This window comes from Bos taurus, chromosome 24 (assembly GCF_002263795.3).
Source record: "Bos taurus isolate L1 Dominette 01449 registration number 42190680 breed Hereford chromosome 24, ARS-UCD2.0, whole genome shotgun sequence".
NCBI lineage: Eukaryota > Metazoa > Chordata > Mammalia > Artiodactyla > Bovidae > Bos > Bos taurus.
In genome coordinates, this window is record NC_037351.1 from 37,278,891 (window position 1) to 37,293,530 (window position 14,640).

The 14,640-nt window shown below is 39.3% G+C and overlaps 1 protein-coding gene across 3 annotated transcripts in view; it reads right to left on the minus strand.

The window, feature by feature from the left end:
- Nucleotides 1-14,640, minus strand: part of MYOM1 (myomesin 1) — a 123,163-nt gene that overhangs the window by 23,107 nt on the left and 85,416 nt on the right. For all 3 annotated transcript variants that reach the window (XM_005224247.5, XM_005224246.5, NM_001191466.2), the window contains 3 exon segments: nt 7,471-7,627; nt 5,212-5,318; nt 5,045-5,089 (listed from right to left, as the gene is read on the minus strand). In XM_005224247.5, coding sequence (XP_005224304.2) covers nt 5,045-5,089; nt 5,212-5,318; nt 7,471-7,627 — 309 coding nt within the window.

Consider the following 14,640-nt stretch of genomic DNA (forward strand, 5'->3'; position numbering starts at 1 on the left):
AAATTTTTAAAAAGTTGGCTGACATCTCTCAATATCAGCTTCTGAATTTCTTGTAACTTGAAAATGTTCTCTACAAAGACTTCTCCAGCCAAAAGATCTATATCAGAGGTGATTCCTAGACATGCTTTCTGAAAAAGGATGATTGTTTCTCAAAGTTTTGTAGTCCTTCACTTTTATCAGGGAAAACCACCCTTTGCTTTCTCTCAACTATTCTTAAACACATCTCAAAATTTAAAGATATGTTTAAATTCTTGAACATATCTTAAAATTTTAGCATATGCTATGTTTTAAATTATAAGTAATTATAAGCTTGGTATAAGATTTACCAGATGTACATTAATATTTCTTTATAGCAAAACTATCCTTTTCTTTTTTAATTTTATGTTTTAGTTGAATAACAATGCTGTGGTAATTTCAGGTGTACAGTAAAGTGATTCAGTTATACATATACATGAATCTATTCTTTTTCAAATACTTCTCTCATTTAGGTTGCTACCTAACATTGAGAAGAGTTCCCTGTGCTATACAGTAGGACCTGTTGGTTATTCACTTTAAATATAGCAGTGTGTACACATCAATCCCAAGCTAACTATCCCTCCACCCTCTCCCCCAACTATGTTTGTTCTCTAAGTCTGTGAGTCTGTTTGTATTTTGTAAACAAGTTTATTGCATCATTTCTCTAAAACTACCCTTTTTAAGCTTCAAGGATGCCTTTCCTTTGCACTATTCCGTACTCATGTGAACGTCAGTTGTAGAGTCATTCTATGCAGAGCTGGAAGGAGGCTCAGACATCATCTACTGTGGCCAGAGATGGGCTCTGATGTCACACCTTGATTGAGCACAGTCACCTCCTCCTGAAACCCTGTGTTCTTCACCTGCTGACATGGCTATTACCTGCCTCACAGGCCACCCAGAGTGCTTATGGTACCAGAATGCAGGGAGCCACTGCAAATAACCACTGGTGCTCAAGAAAGGCGAGTTCTCTTTATCCCCTGATTTTACTGATGACAAAACTCAGGAAAGCTTAGTAACATAACCAGGTGGCAGAGCTGAGATCAGGGTTATTCCCTCTACTTAGTGATCTCTTGGTCCCGGCCATCCACTCTGAAGAACACTAGTGGTTTTCCAGCAAGAACAGATCAAGAACAGACCCCAGGGTGGTGAGAGCAGGGCTAAGCCTTCTCCCTGCTCCCAGGAGCAGCATGCTCCTGCTTGCTGCAAGTAAGTCTCAAGGGGAGTAGAGAGTAGAGTCTCTTCCAGAGAAGTGTGATCTCATTCCAGGGACTCTCATACACGAGTGATGCAGTTACGAAGAAGCCCAGTGTGTGGGGGTGGGTGGCAGGGACACGCTCTCCCGGAAGCCTCCAGAGCCCTTAATGCTCATTGCCCTGAGTAATACAGACATCATCTGGGGAGCACGGGCTGCCAGGGTTCACTGGGCAGGTGCACACACAGAAACAGTCCATGTCCTGGTTAGTGTCAGACCACCCGGGTACCTGCTGTGTCCTTTGGGTCTAGTTACTCAACCTCTCTGAGCCTCACTTTCTTCATCTCTAAAATTAGATCACCACAGTACTTAATGACCCTTTTAAGGTCACTGAGGAGTTTAAATAACACATTCCATTTAAGCACCCTATGAACAGCATGTAAATAGGTACTCTGTAAGAGTGACTATTAATATTTTGGTGACTCTTCCTCCAGTTGTTTAAACAACACCCTATAACCAATTGTAAAATATATTTACACCTAAGAGGACATACCAAATAGATATAATTTGTGTATATGTGCTTGTGCATATCTGCACACGTGGAGCATATATAAAAATGTACATATACAAGTGGGACAATAACCAGTGTCTACAAATAAAAAAAATATTATGCAGACTTTGTTTTTTTACATGAAAGTGGATTTTTTTAGAAAGACACACATTCCACAGACAGAATGCAGTTCATCTCAAAAGGCAAGAGGCATGCAGGACATTGCTGATACTGAAATATATCTTCCCTCCCCCACATACCATGAATATATATATGTGTATATTTTATATATATATATATATATATATATACACATACACAGATATATATTCAATACACTGACTTTCTACACTGCAATTTAGTATCATAACTGGCAAGACAGGCTAGGTTATTTTCTATTTTTAGCTTTATATATATATTTTTTTCCTTCTGCTCAGCCCTAAATTTCCTTAGGCTCTTTTCTCTGGCAGTTAATTTGCTCCAGCAAAATATCTGTTATTTGTAGGCTTAAGGCATATGTTTAGTGGTTTTCAAAATATTTTTGAAAACAGCTTAAAATAGAATTTACTGTGTCCTGGAATAAAGAAATACCACACTCTTTTATTACACTCTGAAAGGAAGGAGACCATTTAAGACCTTACAAAATCTCAAGATGACTTAATTATGCATCAACATATACAAAGAAGTGGATATAAATTGAGAAATTGGATATGCTGCTTTGACCCTGTCATCACATCTCTGAAGACATTCACAGAGTGACCTGCCTGATCCAACAGCAAATGAAAGGAACTGAAGCTGTGATATTTAAATGCTGCTTCAAGGGGCTCACAGAAGCTCCCTTTGGTTGGGAGAGTTATGCTTTCACATCAGAGTTTTTACTGCATCCTTGGGTTTTCTCTGAGCTGACCCAAAACACCACACTTGGTCTCTAATAGAAGGGTCCCTGAGTGTGCTGCTCCCCTCTCTCTTACAGCCAGCAACCAGTGTTGATGCTCATGTAGAATAAAATATCTCAGCATAAATGACAGGGACAGCAGGCAGTTACTACCTGCAAGTCCATATGATCACTGGACAGCAGGGAGCCTGGGCGCCTCCAATTCTATGGTAACACCCTAACTTCTCTCCTCTCCATCCTTTAAGCTAAATGCAAACATTGTTAGGAGCAGCTGTTGCCTAGACACTTGGTCAATGTTTACTGCCTGACTAACTAGATTAGTGGGTGCTGCTCTTTCTGTTTTGCATGATAGACAGTGGGAGCGTTCACAGGCTCCGGCTGTGCTGGGCACCGTGACTCTGTCTTCCATTCCCCCGCCTCACAGCACAGGGAACAGAAAGGGAGGATATATGTATAGTTGGCAGACAACTCTTCTGCAAGTGGGTTTGTCTCGATCACTGCTCTGTTTCAGTATTTATATTTTCCCTGAAGAGTTCAAGGATCAATGCCCTGTTGATTGTCTCTCACAGCACCTCTATATGATGGGGGCTGTTAATGATTATAATAGCCATTCCTGGAAAAGAAACTAAGACCTTGGGGAAGTTGGGGTGAGTTGCTCAGGTTCACAGAGCACAGAACAAAGAGAGTCCAGGTCAACCTCTACTCTTACAATTTAAAAAGAAATAGCTTTTAAGACACCATTCATGGTATTACTTTTCCAGTTTTATGGTTAATAAGCTTACAGAAGAGAAGTGGTTCTCCCCTAGAATTCAGAAGCCTGCGTCCAGCACCCTCAGCCCACAGGCACCCCACTGTGCTCTGCCGAATAAAGCTGGTTTTGCAAACATTCTAGCTGAGGCCAGTAGTCACCAGCACCCAGCCACACCATGAAGCACGTCATGTATTCTTTGGGAATGTGAAGAGGTCAGACCACTGGTTTTAGAGCTTTGTTTTTTAATCACAGCTCTGCTGAGAATTTCAGGAAAGCTGGATGTCCTCTCCCTAGAAATGTGCAAACATACAACATACAATGTTTTGCCTACAGTTTGGGGTCAGGTTATGGTTTCCTGGGTCCCTGAAACTCCTGTATTAGTGAAGAAATTTTATCTTAGGGATTAAGGAAGGAAGACAAAATTTCTGAATTAAAAGAATGAGTGATGCTATCACTCTATTTTTTCAGAGTGTAACTTTTCAGATGCTTCACTGCTTTGGCCAGTGGGTACCAATGTTAAGAGATCCAACCAGGTCAGTGGAACTTTCCAAGTATTGTTTCAGACTTCTTTCTCTTCTCTTGGGTGTCAACTGTGGAAATTAATCTTTTATGTAGGTAGTGCTTCATTGAAGGGTTTGATGATAGTTCAGAGAGATTCTTACTCTGATCAAGGCATCTTTATATTATTTTCCAGGAATTTAAAATGGAAGGTACTGTCTTTGTTGTCGTTGTTTAGTCGCTAGGTCATATCTGACTCTCTTGCAACCCCATGGGCTGTAGCCCACCAGGCTCCTCTATTCAAAGGATTTCCCAGGCAAGAATACTGGAGTGGGTTGCCATTTCCTTCTCCTGGGGATCTTTGCAACCCAGGGATCAGACCAGGGTTCCCTGCATTGGCAGACAAGCCATCAGAGACACCCATAGGGTACTGTTTTTAGATTGTCTTTATTTAGAGGTATGGTTCTTCTATTAAACACTAACATTAAATTGTTTAGAAAGAGCTGTTTGCCTAAAAGATGTACAAATTACTGTGTCTAGAAGATATATATATATGTGTGTATGCTGCTGCTGCTAAGTCGCTTCAGTCGTGTCCGACTCTGTGCGACTCCATAGACAGCGGCAGCCTGCTAGGCTGTCCCGTCCCTGGGATTCTCCAGGCAAGAACACTGGAGTGGGTTACCATGTCCTTCTCCAGTGTATGAAAGTGCAAAGTGAAAGTGAAGTCGCTCAGTCGTTTCCAACTCTTAGCAACCCCATGGACTGCAGCCTACCAGGCTTCTCCATCCATGGGATTTTCCAGGCAAGAGTACTGGAGTGGGGTACCATTGCCTTCTCCAATATGTGTGTGTATACATATATGTAATATTCCAAAATATGTAGCAAAAGATGAAGAATGCAGTTACCCAGCTGTTACACCCCTAACCTGACAGTGCTCTCCCTAGCAGAGCACGGGATGTGCTCTTGTCACTGTTCTTTGTACTTCTGGAGAACAACGGGAAAGCTAAATCAGCGCCTTTGGAAAGTGCGTCAGCAGCTACCAGTGTATGTTCCATTACATGTTCTCAAGAGAGTGTCCTCTCTTGATCCTGTCAGAGTCGTTTAGTGCCATGGCTGAACTCTGAGTGTATTGTGGACACTTACTTGGGAACTTGTGTTCTTGGCTGAGAGCAAGCAAACGTTTCAATTCTGTAGGGAGAAAATGAGAACAATTACAGCTTGAACTGCTAAAACAGAAGTCACTTAATCCTGGAGAACCACTGAGAAGTCAAAGCAGGAGTTGACTCATGAATGAACTGATTTTGACCTACCTTCCTCATCTATCAAGTAGCTCGACGCTATTCCATCAGTGTCTGTGACATCGCAGGAGTAAATGCCCAAGTCTTCCGTCCCAAGGTCTTTGAAGGTCATTTTCGTCCTTCAGAACAGAATGTTTTATAAGAAGCGAGGCTGTGTAGGGCCTGGGGGCTGTGCCCTGCCCTGTCTCCAGCCATCTGTACATGCTGCTCCCATCATGTGGAGCATGTGCTCCATCTGCCTTGCTGACCTAATGCTCACCCCCTCTTGCTGCTTCTGGGAAGGCTTTCCTGACCTCCTCCCATGGGGTAATGGTGATGGGACAGGGAGATGGTACCGATCTCCCATCCCCAAGCCACGATGCATATCAATGCATATCCCAAGTAAAGAGATTTTCAGCTGATCAACCCTTGCTGGGCAGCCTGAAAATCCTTTCCTTCACAGGGCAGAACCACCCAATGCCCCTGTTATGTCACCCCTGGCACTTCCCATTTTGGAGGTTATTAAATGGCATCGGTATTGCCTACTTCATTGACAATATGCCTGCACTTTGTGTCTTTAGGGACGAGATCTGTTTTGCTCACTGTTGTGACCTCCAGCATCCATACCTTATCTGGCACATAATATGTGCTTAATAAATACTTGTGGAATGAATGTATGGGTCAATGGTCTAGTTCAGTTTGTTTTCTAACTTTTGTGAGTCACATAGCTGGTCAGTGTCTAAGGTCATCTGAACATTTATATGTTTGTCAAGTTAGTCATGGAAGAAATAGTTCCAGTTTGATTGTCTTTCCTTTGACCAAAATTATGTTTTACTTAAAGGATCTTACAGCACAGTGACAGCAGAATGTCTTAATTATATAGAGTATTTCCTTGCTGTTCTCCAACAAAATTACTACTTCTTTCTTTTATTTTGGGATATATTGGATTTTTTTGTAATAGAAATAATACTTAGGAATATTGTGTTTTACCAAATGTAATGTAATCTGGTTGGCAATATAAAGATACAAAGCTTGATAAGTAAGACGAAATTTAAAAAACTCAAAATCTTGAGTTTGAAGGAAGTAGCAGATCATAAAATTAATCCCCTTTACTTCTTCTGTTTTACAGAGAAAGAAACTGGAGGTCCATGGAATTAAAAGCTGCCCCAGGTCACACAGTGGCTCCTGGTAAAGCTGTGACTTGAGATCACCTCTCCCATGCTTCTCTCTCCTATGGAGTTTGTTCCAGGACAGTATTGTGTCTCTCACAAGTGGTGGTGAAAAACCAGAACAGATTATACCTAATCCATTTAATTTGCCAGAACTTGAATCAGCAAGTTCTTCCTTACCCATTTCCCCATAAGGATCCTCACCATTACTTTAAGATTTCAAAATCTCGTAGAATAATGAGAATCATCTTTAACGTTCACTTTAATGCCAATCAAAGCTTTTCTTGCATCATGAATGATGCCAACTAAAACCTGTTGCTTGCCATCTGCCTCTACAAAGATGAAGCCACTGGCCACTGCAGTTGCTGACCTTCAACACACCCCGAAAGGAGTTCAGGGCAGAGATCAGGAATGAGGCACTCTACGCTCTGGGAAAAACTGGCAGAACAGGACTTCAGATAGTTGGGTGTTTTTTAGAAGATGTTATGAGCTCAACTTCTAAGTGAAAGAAAGGATGAGATGGTTGTATGGCATCACTGACTCTATGGACACGAGTTTGGGCAAACTCCAAGAGATACTGGAGGACAGAGGAGCCTGGTGTGCTGCAGTTCGTGTGGTCGCAAAGAGTCAGACATGACTTAGTGACTGAACAACAATTTCTTGCACCTTCTCATATCTCGAGAAGCACTAAAGTCATTAACATCTGCTCCTTATGACTAGCAGCAAGCTTCTGCCAAAACATGTGCTTGACTGCTCACTTCCCCCTTCAACAAAATCACATCTGTTCTGACCTCTCTACCTACTTTGTTGGAGCAGTTACTAAGAGCTATCTGAAAGGCTGTCTTGTGGGCTATAGTCCTCATTTTTGCCCCGAATAAAATGTCATTCTCACCATTTTTTCAGTCAACAATAAGATAACATATGAGAAAGCATTTTAAATGGAATAATGTGAAAAGTACTTTATAAGGATTGTTATTTCTTAAGGTTTATACTGGTGATCACTTTTTACACTACCAGATAAAAATATGTGTGATTTCATTCTCTTAATTGAAATGGAGAATAGCTTACTTCACTCTCCTTTCATGAAAAGGAAACACACAGTTACAATTGAAACGGTACGTACTTGTTGCCTTTGCTTTCAACCTCTAATCTTGGAGAGTCCTCCGTGGGCACGTAATCTTTGGACCAGGTGAACTCAGAACTTGGAGCCATCTGATCACATTCAAAGTTCAAGGAAATGATTCCATTGTCATCCACACTTACAACAACTTCTTTGGTTCCTAGAAGATGAAAAACAAGGTGCTGATATTTCCTGGTAAAAGTTAATCAAGTAAGAATTCCTCACCTCTTTACTTTAGCCTCGAAGCAGGGCCTTGAGTCTGTGCAAGTGAAAAGTCCCAGCTGCTCACTGTGACTGACAATCCTGCTACAATTCAACTTTGTGTTGCAACACGGAATTAAGCAAATGTACCATGTTTCTTAGGTACTGTTAACACCATGGACAGGTACTGTTTGGTCAGAGTTGAACAACAACAACAGTTAGGGGACTGTGTTGACCATAACAAGAAGGGCAAGGCAGCCCTGGGAAATGCCTAATGCATGACTTTTGCTTCAATAATACCCATATCTAACTAATCATCAAGAAAGGATAGATAAGAGATAAAGAAACCAAAGGGAAACTGAAGGAGAAAAGGTAGAGATAAGAAGAATTGCCTTTACTCACATGTTCAAGATTTGTAAATCACTTAAGAATAAAAAAAAAAACCATGAAAACAAGTTTTGCTGATTAGATAACCATAAATTAATCTAAAGATGCTATTCTAGGTTAGAACAATAGATACCTAGAAATGATTGCTATTGAACAGTATAGAAGCTTAAATGGAAATGAATTTCAAGAAATTCAGATGTTTCAAGATTAGTTTTTGTATTTTAAAAGAAAACAAGTTAATATTTTAATATTTCTGAGGGTTATAATAAATTACATCTGCATACAATATAGCAATTCAGGGACTTCTTGGGTGGTCCAGAGGTTTTAAGAATCCACCTTCCAATGTAGGGGATAGAGGTTCGATACCTGGTCAGGGAACTAAGATACCACAAGTTGTGAGGCCACTAAGCCCGTGCACCACAACAAGAGGAAGCCTGAGCACACCAGAAAAGGAGCCTCTGAGCAACAACGGAGGCCCAGTGCAGCCAGTATGTATATGTGTATGTGCAGCGAGTCAAAGAGCTTGTGTAGCATGTAAAACTTCCATATCTATGCCTAACTCCAATTTAAAGTAAAATGCTCTTCTTTTAATTAATGCTCTTCTTCAATTTAATTGCCACTCATTCTATTACCAGTCTAAACTTGGTTTGTTTCCATACATTAGGAAAAATATTTTATATTTAATTTCAGAAAGGTACAGCTTCAATTTTTGAAAAGCATAAAAAAGACTTCTAATAAATACTTCGCAAATGATGAAAAGTTTTCTCTTCTCCATTGCATTGTTCAGTTAAACTTGTCAGGAGAAAAACAATTCCAGAACTCCTTCCAAGTTAAGGGCAAAACCAGTGCCCAAAGAGTGACTGGTGACATGAAGGCATTGGTTCCTAAGCCTGGCGGTTAATTTAAATTGTGTCCTTATTGATAATAGCATATGCTTCAATTACAAGCCTCCAAAAAGTGACTTAAAACATGGAAAGTTTAGAGAAAACTAATTCTAGGAGATTTTTAAAAATTACTTTTTAAAAAACAAAGGGTTATTTTCACATTTAGCTATATAGATAAACAGAAATAAGGATCTTTTAAAAGATCTGATGGCTCCTTAAGTGAAATGTCCCCCATGTATTAATTTTAAGGGCTGTGTCTACTCCATTGGAAGTCGCAGATCATGTTTTATTTCTATTCCCAGTAACACAGGACTAATTCTTACAATTCATTGCTGTATAACAAGAAATGAAAAAGTGCTCTTATCAAAACTTAAGAAAGGACTAAGACCTAAGAATTCTGAGGTTTAAATAATATAGTACACAGCATGACTGAATCACAGAGAGTGTAAATGGAAAATTTTTTTGAATATCTGAATCGTTTTAAAGAGGAAAGGAGACATAATAGAGGCTGATTGGACCTTTTTTTGTGATTTACATGATATCTATTTTGGAGGCATGACAGATTATTCATATTAATCATTCATTGTTTTACTTGTAATCTCTTTTAAAAGGAAGTGAATCGTCCATATGCCTGCTGTTTATTATGTTGGAGATATGACTTAAGTTTACACAGAAAAAAGATATTGCTTAGGTTAAGAATCTTGACTTTTTATTAAAGAGAAAGATGTGACTTTTTGGCAAAGCAGTCATAAAATGGAAGGAATATGAACAATATAATTAGTTTGACTTTTCCCTCAAGTCCATGGATAAGCTTTGCACTATAACTCTTGACTCAATCCAGAATTTTACCCAGGACCAAGAAGTAATGCAGACAAGCTTCTCAGAGCCAGTGCTATTGTGACAAAGTCCACGCACTGGCCTTCCTGATACTCGCTGGAGAATTCCACAGACCGTCACTTGGAACCTGTACTTCACTTGAGATGATTCTAACAAGCCTAGTTGGTTGGTTTCTCTCAATAGATTAAATCCGAACAAGAGAAGGAAGTAAGAAACTACCATCAGGAGAACAACAGCAGGAGAGGAAGCAGAAAACTAAAAAGCTGGCGCAAAGACATTACTTAGTAGAAGGACAAACAGCTCCTCACCCTGTAAGACATACTGTATTATAACACTGGGCAATAAATAAGGCTGATCCTTGTGGCTCCAAGTTACACAGAAAAAGGTAAATAAGTATATTGTATCCAAGAAGTGTATGAAACGTGTGTACTGAAATGTGGCATCTATTTTATGAGAATTTTAATCTAAGAGTCTTGATACAAAATTTTACATAGTTGATGGTCTAGCAATAAATTCTCAGGTAAATGAAACAACTGGCTATTTAAAACAATACTTTTTTCAGATTTCTGAATGGCCAGATTTGGTCCCAAGTCCATGTAACTTGAAGAATAGAAAAACTCTGCTTGGTTGATGTCTCAATTACCTCAGTTATTGAGTATAGAGATGTCTCATTGAACTATTCCAGAAAATTAATTTTTGTAAAGTACTTGGACATCTTTTGTGACAATATGAGATAAAACAAAGATTTTTTAAGTCCCAGGCAGTATGTGTGTTTCCACTTTAAGAGTTTTATATCATTAGGTTGTAGTTGGGTTTTAATGTAAGAAATTTAGTAATTTATGCTTTTAGAAAACAATGTGGGTTTTTTTTAAGTCTTAGATCAAAATTTATGATTTGAAATTAAGTAATTGACTGGAGGGGCAAAGTAAAAAGTAGGGATTAGATGTAATGTCGATGAGTAGCTAAGAGAGTTTTACTCATTTATGAAGCTTTTCTTGATTAATCATATCAAATCAGGACATGGTAGGGACTTCCTGGTGGTCCAGTAGATATTGGACCATTGCACTGCATCTGCCTTGCAATGCAGGGAACGAGGGTTTGATCTGTGGTCGGGGAACTAAGATCCTTAGGAGCAGGGCAACTAAGCTCGTGTACTGCAACCGCTGAGCCTGAGCACCACAGCTAGAGACTCTGCACCACAGCAAGATCTCCTGAGCCACAGCTAAGACTCGACATGGCCAAAAAAAATCAGGACATGGCGGACAGTATCTGTAGGGGGTAAAAGAGAGGCATGAACATTTCCTCAATTTATGTTCTTATAACTGTGGCTATAATGGGTGCTATTGGTTGATTTATTAAAATAAAGGGAAAAATAAAAAATAAAACTCTCTTCCATACTTCTATTTTAAAAATCAACGCTCATTAAGATGAGTGTTTGGTTAATTTTCACCTTTCAAAAAGTTGCATGTTTATCAAGAGCAGGGTTAAATGGTAATAGGGCAGGGGTTTTGTCTTCCATATTTCCTGTACATCTTTACATGTGCCAGGGGCTGGACTCTTAAGGGATTTAAAAGAGAAATGTCAGCTTAGAATTGCAGTGTTCAATTTTATTGGAACTGGTTTTAATAAAGCTTAAGCACAACACCAATATTTTGATAAACAGACAAGATGAAATAAAAATACCAACAAAGAAAATATTCTACTCACAGTCGGTCTCTTACTTATGCTTAGAATTCAAAGCTTGGTCTCCTCCCTGACAAACAATGATGCTGTCAACTGGCTGAAAGTATTGTTCTGAATGTGATCATAATCTCAAACTTTCAAAAAGTCAGATTAACTGAAAATAATTCAAGTACTAGTTTTCTAGGCATATTTCTTTGCCCCACAACAATTCTCATTAGAAAATGTTTAACTGAAATAACTTACAAAGAAAGAATATGGTTTCAACAGTATCACTGTGTAAATATAAAACAACTTTATCTTAAAATGATTAAAGCAGCAAATTACAGCTTTTTCCCTATTTGTCACATGAATTACAATGTTAATGCTCTCATACTCTTTCAATATAGCTTTTTAAATTCAAAGTCTTCTTTTACTGTTCAGCTTTAATTAATTTGTTAACATAGTTTTTTGAATGCTGCGGCTGCTGCTAAGTCACTTCAGTCGTGTCCGACTCTGCGACCCCACAGATAGCAGCCCAACCAGGATCCCCCATCCCTGGGATTCTCCAGGCAAGAACACTGGAGTGGGTTGCCATTTCCTTCTCCAATGCATGAAAGTGAAGAGTGAAAGTGAAGTCACTCAGTCGTGTCCGATGTGTTTTTAAATACTAACTTAGCAGACCAAGTGTTTTACAATAATACGTATAATGGAAAATGAAAGTGAATTTGGCATTTGGAAAAAAAAGTGGCCTCTTCCTGCATTCTGGGTTTAAAAAAAGAGGAAAAAAAAGGATTTTGGAAAAGAAAGAAATTACTTGTGACAACAAAGAATAAAGGTGAAGAGTTTAAAAGAAAAAGACATCCTTTGGAAAATTTAAAGAAGACAAAACAAAAATGAGCTCAGAGTTTCTTGTGTCTAAACAGGTAGGACATATCAGATTGTAGATTATCTTTGTGTGGTAAAGAAAGTAATCACATTAATCTGGAAAAACCATTTTTTCCAACACATTAAAATCTTAGAGGAATTAACAATGGCTTGATACATCCTGGACAAAAAATGCTAATGAGATTTTACAAAAGATACATGATACTGAAATGGATGATTCTTTCTATAAATACTCTAGGAAAACCAAGAGCAGCGTAATGACAGCGTTTCTGAGAGGCCCCAGGCTGGTCCACAGCTACACCTATGGTGGTAAACCTGGCTCAGTGTCAGAATGAAAGAGATGCAGCTACAACATCCTCAAATTTTCTTTTTAGAATGTCCCACGGCCTGAGTTTTTGCAAGCCCTGAGCTGCTGTCAATCCATGGTTGAACTCATACATGACTAAAGGGCCACATTCACTAAAGTTGACTAAAACATGATCAAAATGGTCCTGATATTTAACGGGCAGGCAGCAAGTTAGATGTTTTGCTGTTAAAGTAAAGGAATTTCTATGGATGTTCTCATCTGAATGAAAGGCCATCTCACTTGCCCACAGAGCTGAGCCAGAAAAGTGGACCAGAATTTGTCAGGACTTAGATTTTTCTCAAAAACAACCTTCAAATCTAATAATAAACATGAAGAATTCAGTTAAGAGCAGAGAAGATTTGGCTACAGAAAATGAAAGAGATGATTCTAGTCTGAAAAGGATTTAAGAAGAGTTGTCTCTAGTCAGCTGCCCCAACCCTAAACACATTCTTAACATGGACACAAGGGGATACTGGGTTGCATGGGATGGCATTTTAGTTTTTGGCCGCATCTCGTAATATGCAGAACTTCCCTGGTCAGGGATCAAACCCTACCCCCATGTAGTAGAAATTCAGAGTCTTAATCACTAGACCAGAGAAGTCACTGGAGTGGCATTTAATGGTCCCTCCAGACTTGCCACTCCCCCCAGTAAGTGAATAGGTTAAGGGAGGTCCAGGACTAAAGTGAACTTTTTGGAAATGAACTTTATCCCACTTTTCTCTCCTCTCCAAGTAGTAATCTTTTTTTAAAAAAAAGGATAAAATTTAAAAGTGGGAATTCATCTTTCCAAACATTTAATAATTTGATATGAGAATTTTCTCATGTAATTTAGTCTTTAACATCTGCATTATGGGTCATTTTGATAAGCTTCTATTCTTTGTCCTTCTCCACTGGTGTGCATGAGTACATGTGTGTCTGTGTGTGTGCCTGTGTGTGTGTGTGCCTGTGTGTGTGCATGGGTGGTGTTTAAAAACCTGGAGAGTGGGACAGAACGGAAGCGTTAAAAGTGAATGAATTCAATCAGCTGCATGCATTAATAATACTGAGCTCCCCTATGTGGACCGCTCGCTGACCCACCACCTTAGTGCCACATCAGGATCTCCACTGAACCTCTCCCAGTTCACTCTTCATAACTGCACATTCATTATGAGATACTAGGGTTGGGATTACAAGCTGTGGCTACAAAACAGAGTCACACTCATTTGCCAAAGCATGGTAGCCATCCATTATTTTTTTCATCTATACACCAAGTACTAGGCTCTTGACATACACAGAGAAAACACAATTCCTATTTTGAAGGAGCCCACAGCCTAATGCTTATAAGTCTATTTAACTTATATGCAGAGTACATCATGTGAAATGCTGGGCTGGAGGAAGCACAAGCTGGAATCAAGATTGCTGGGAGAAATATCAATTACCTCAAATACACAGATGACACCACCCTTATGGCAGAAAGCAAAGAAGAACTAAAGAGCCTCTTGATGAAAGTTAAAGAGGAGAGTGAAGAAGTTGGCTTAAAATTCAATATTCAAAAAATGAGATCATGGCATCCAGTCCCATCACTTCATGGCAAACAGATGGGGAAACAACGGAAACAATGACAGACTTTATTTTGGAGGGCTCCAAAATCACTGCAGATGGGACTGCAGCCATGAAATTAAAAGACATTTGCTTCTTGGAAGAAAGGCTATGACCAACCTAGACAGAATATTAAAAAGCAGGGATATTATTCTGCTAACAAAGGTCCGTCCAGTCAAAGCTATGATTTCTCCAGTAGTCATGTACGGATGTGAGAGTTGGACTATAAAGAAAGCTGAGCACCAAAGAACTGATGCTTTTGAACTGTGGTGTTAGAGAAGACTCTTGAGAGTTCCTTGGATATCAAGGAGATCCAACCAGTCTATCTTAAAGTAAACCAGTCCTGAATGTTCATTGGAAGGACTGATGCTGATGCTCCAATACTTTGGCCAC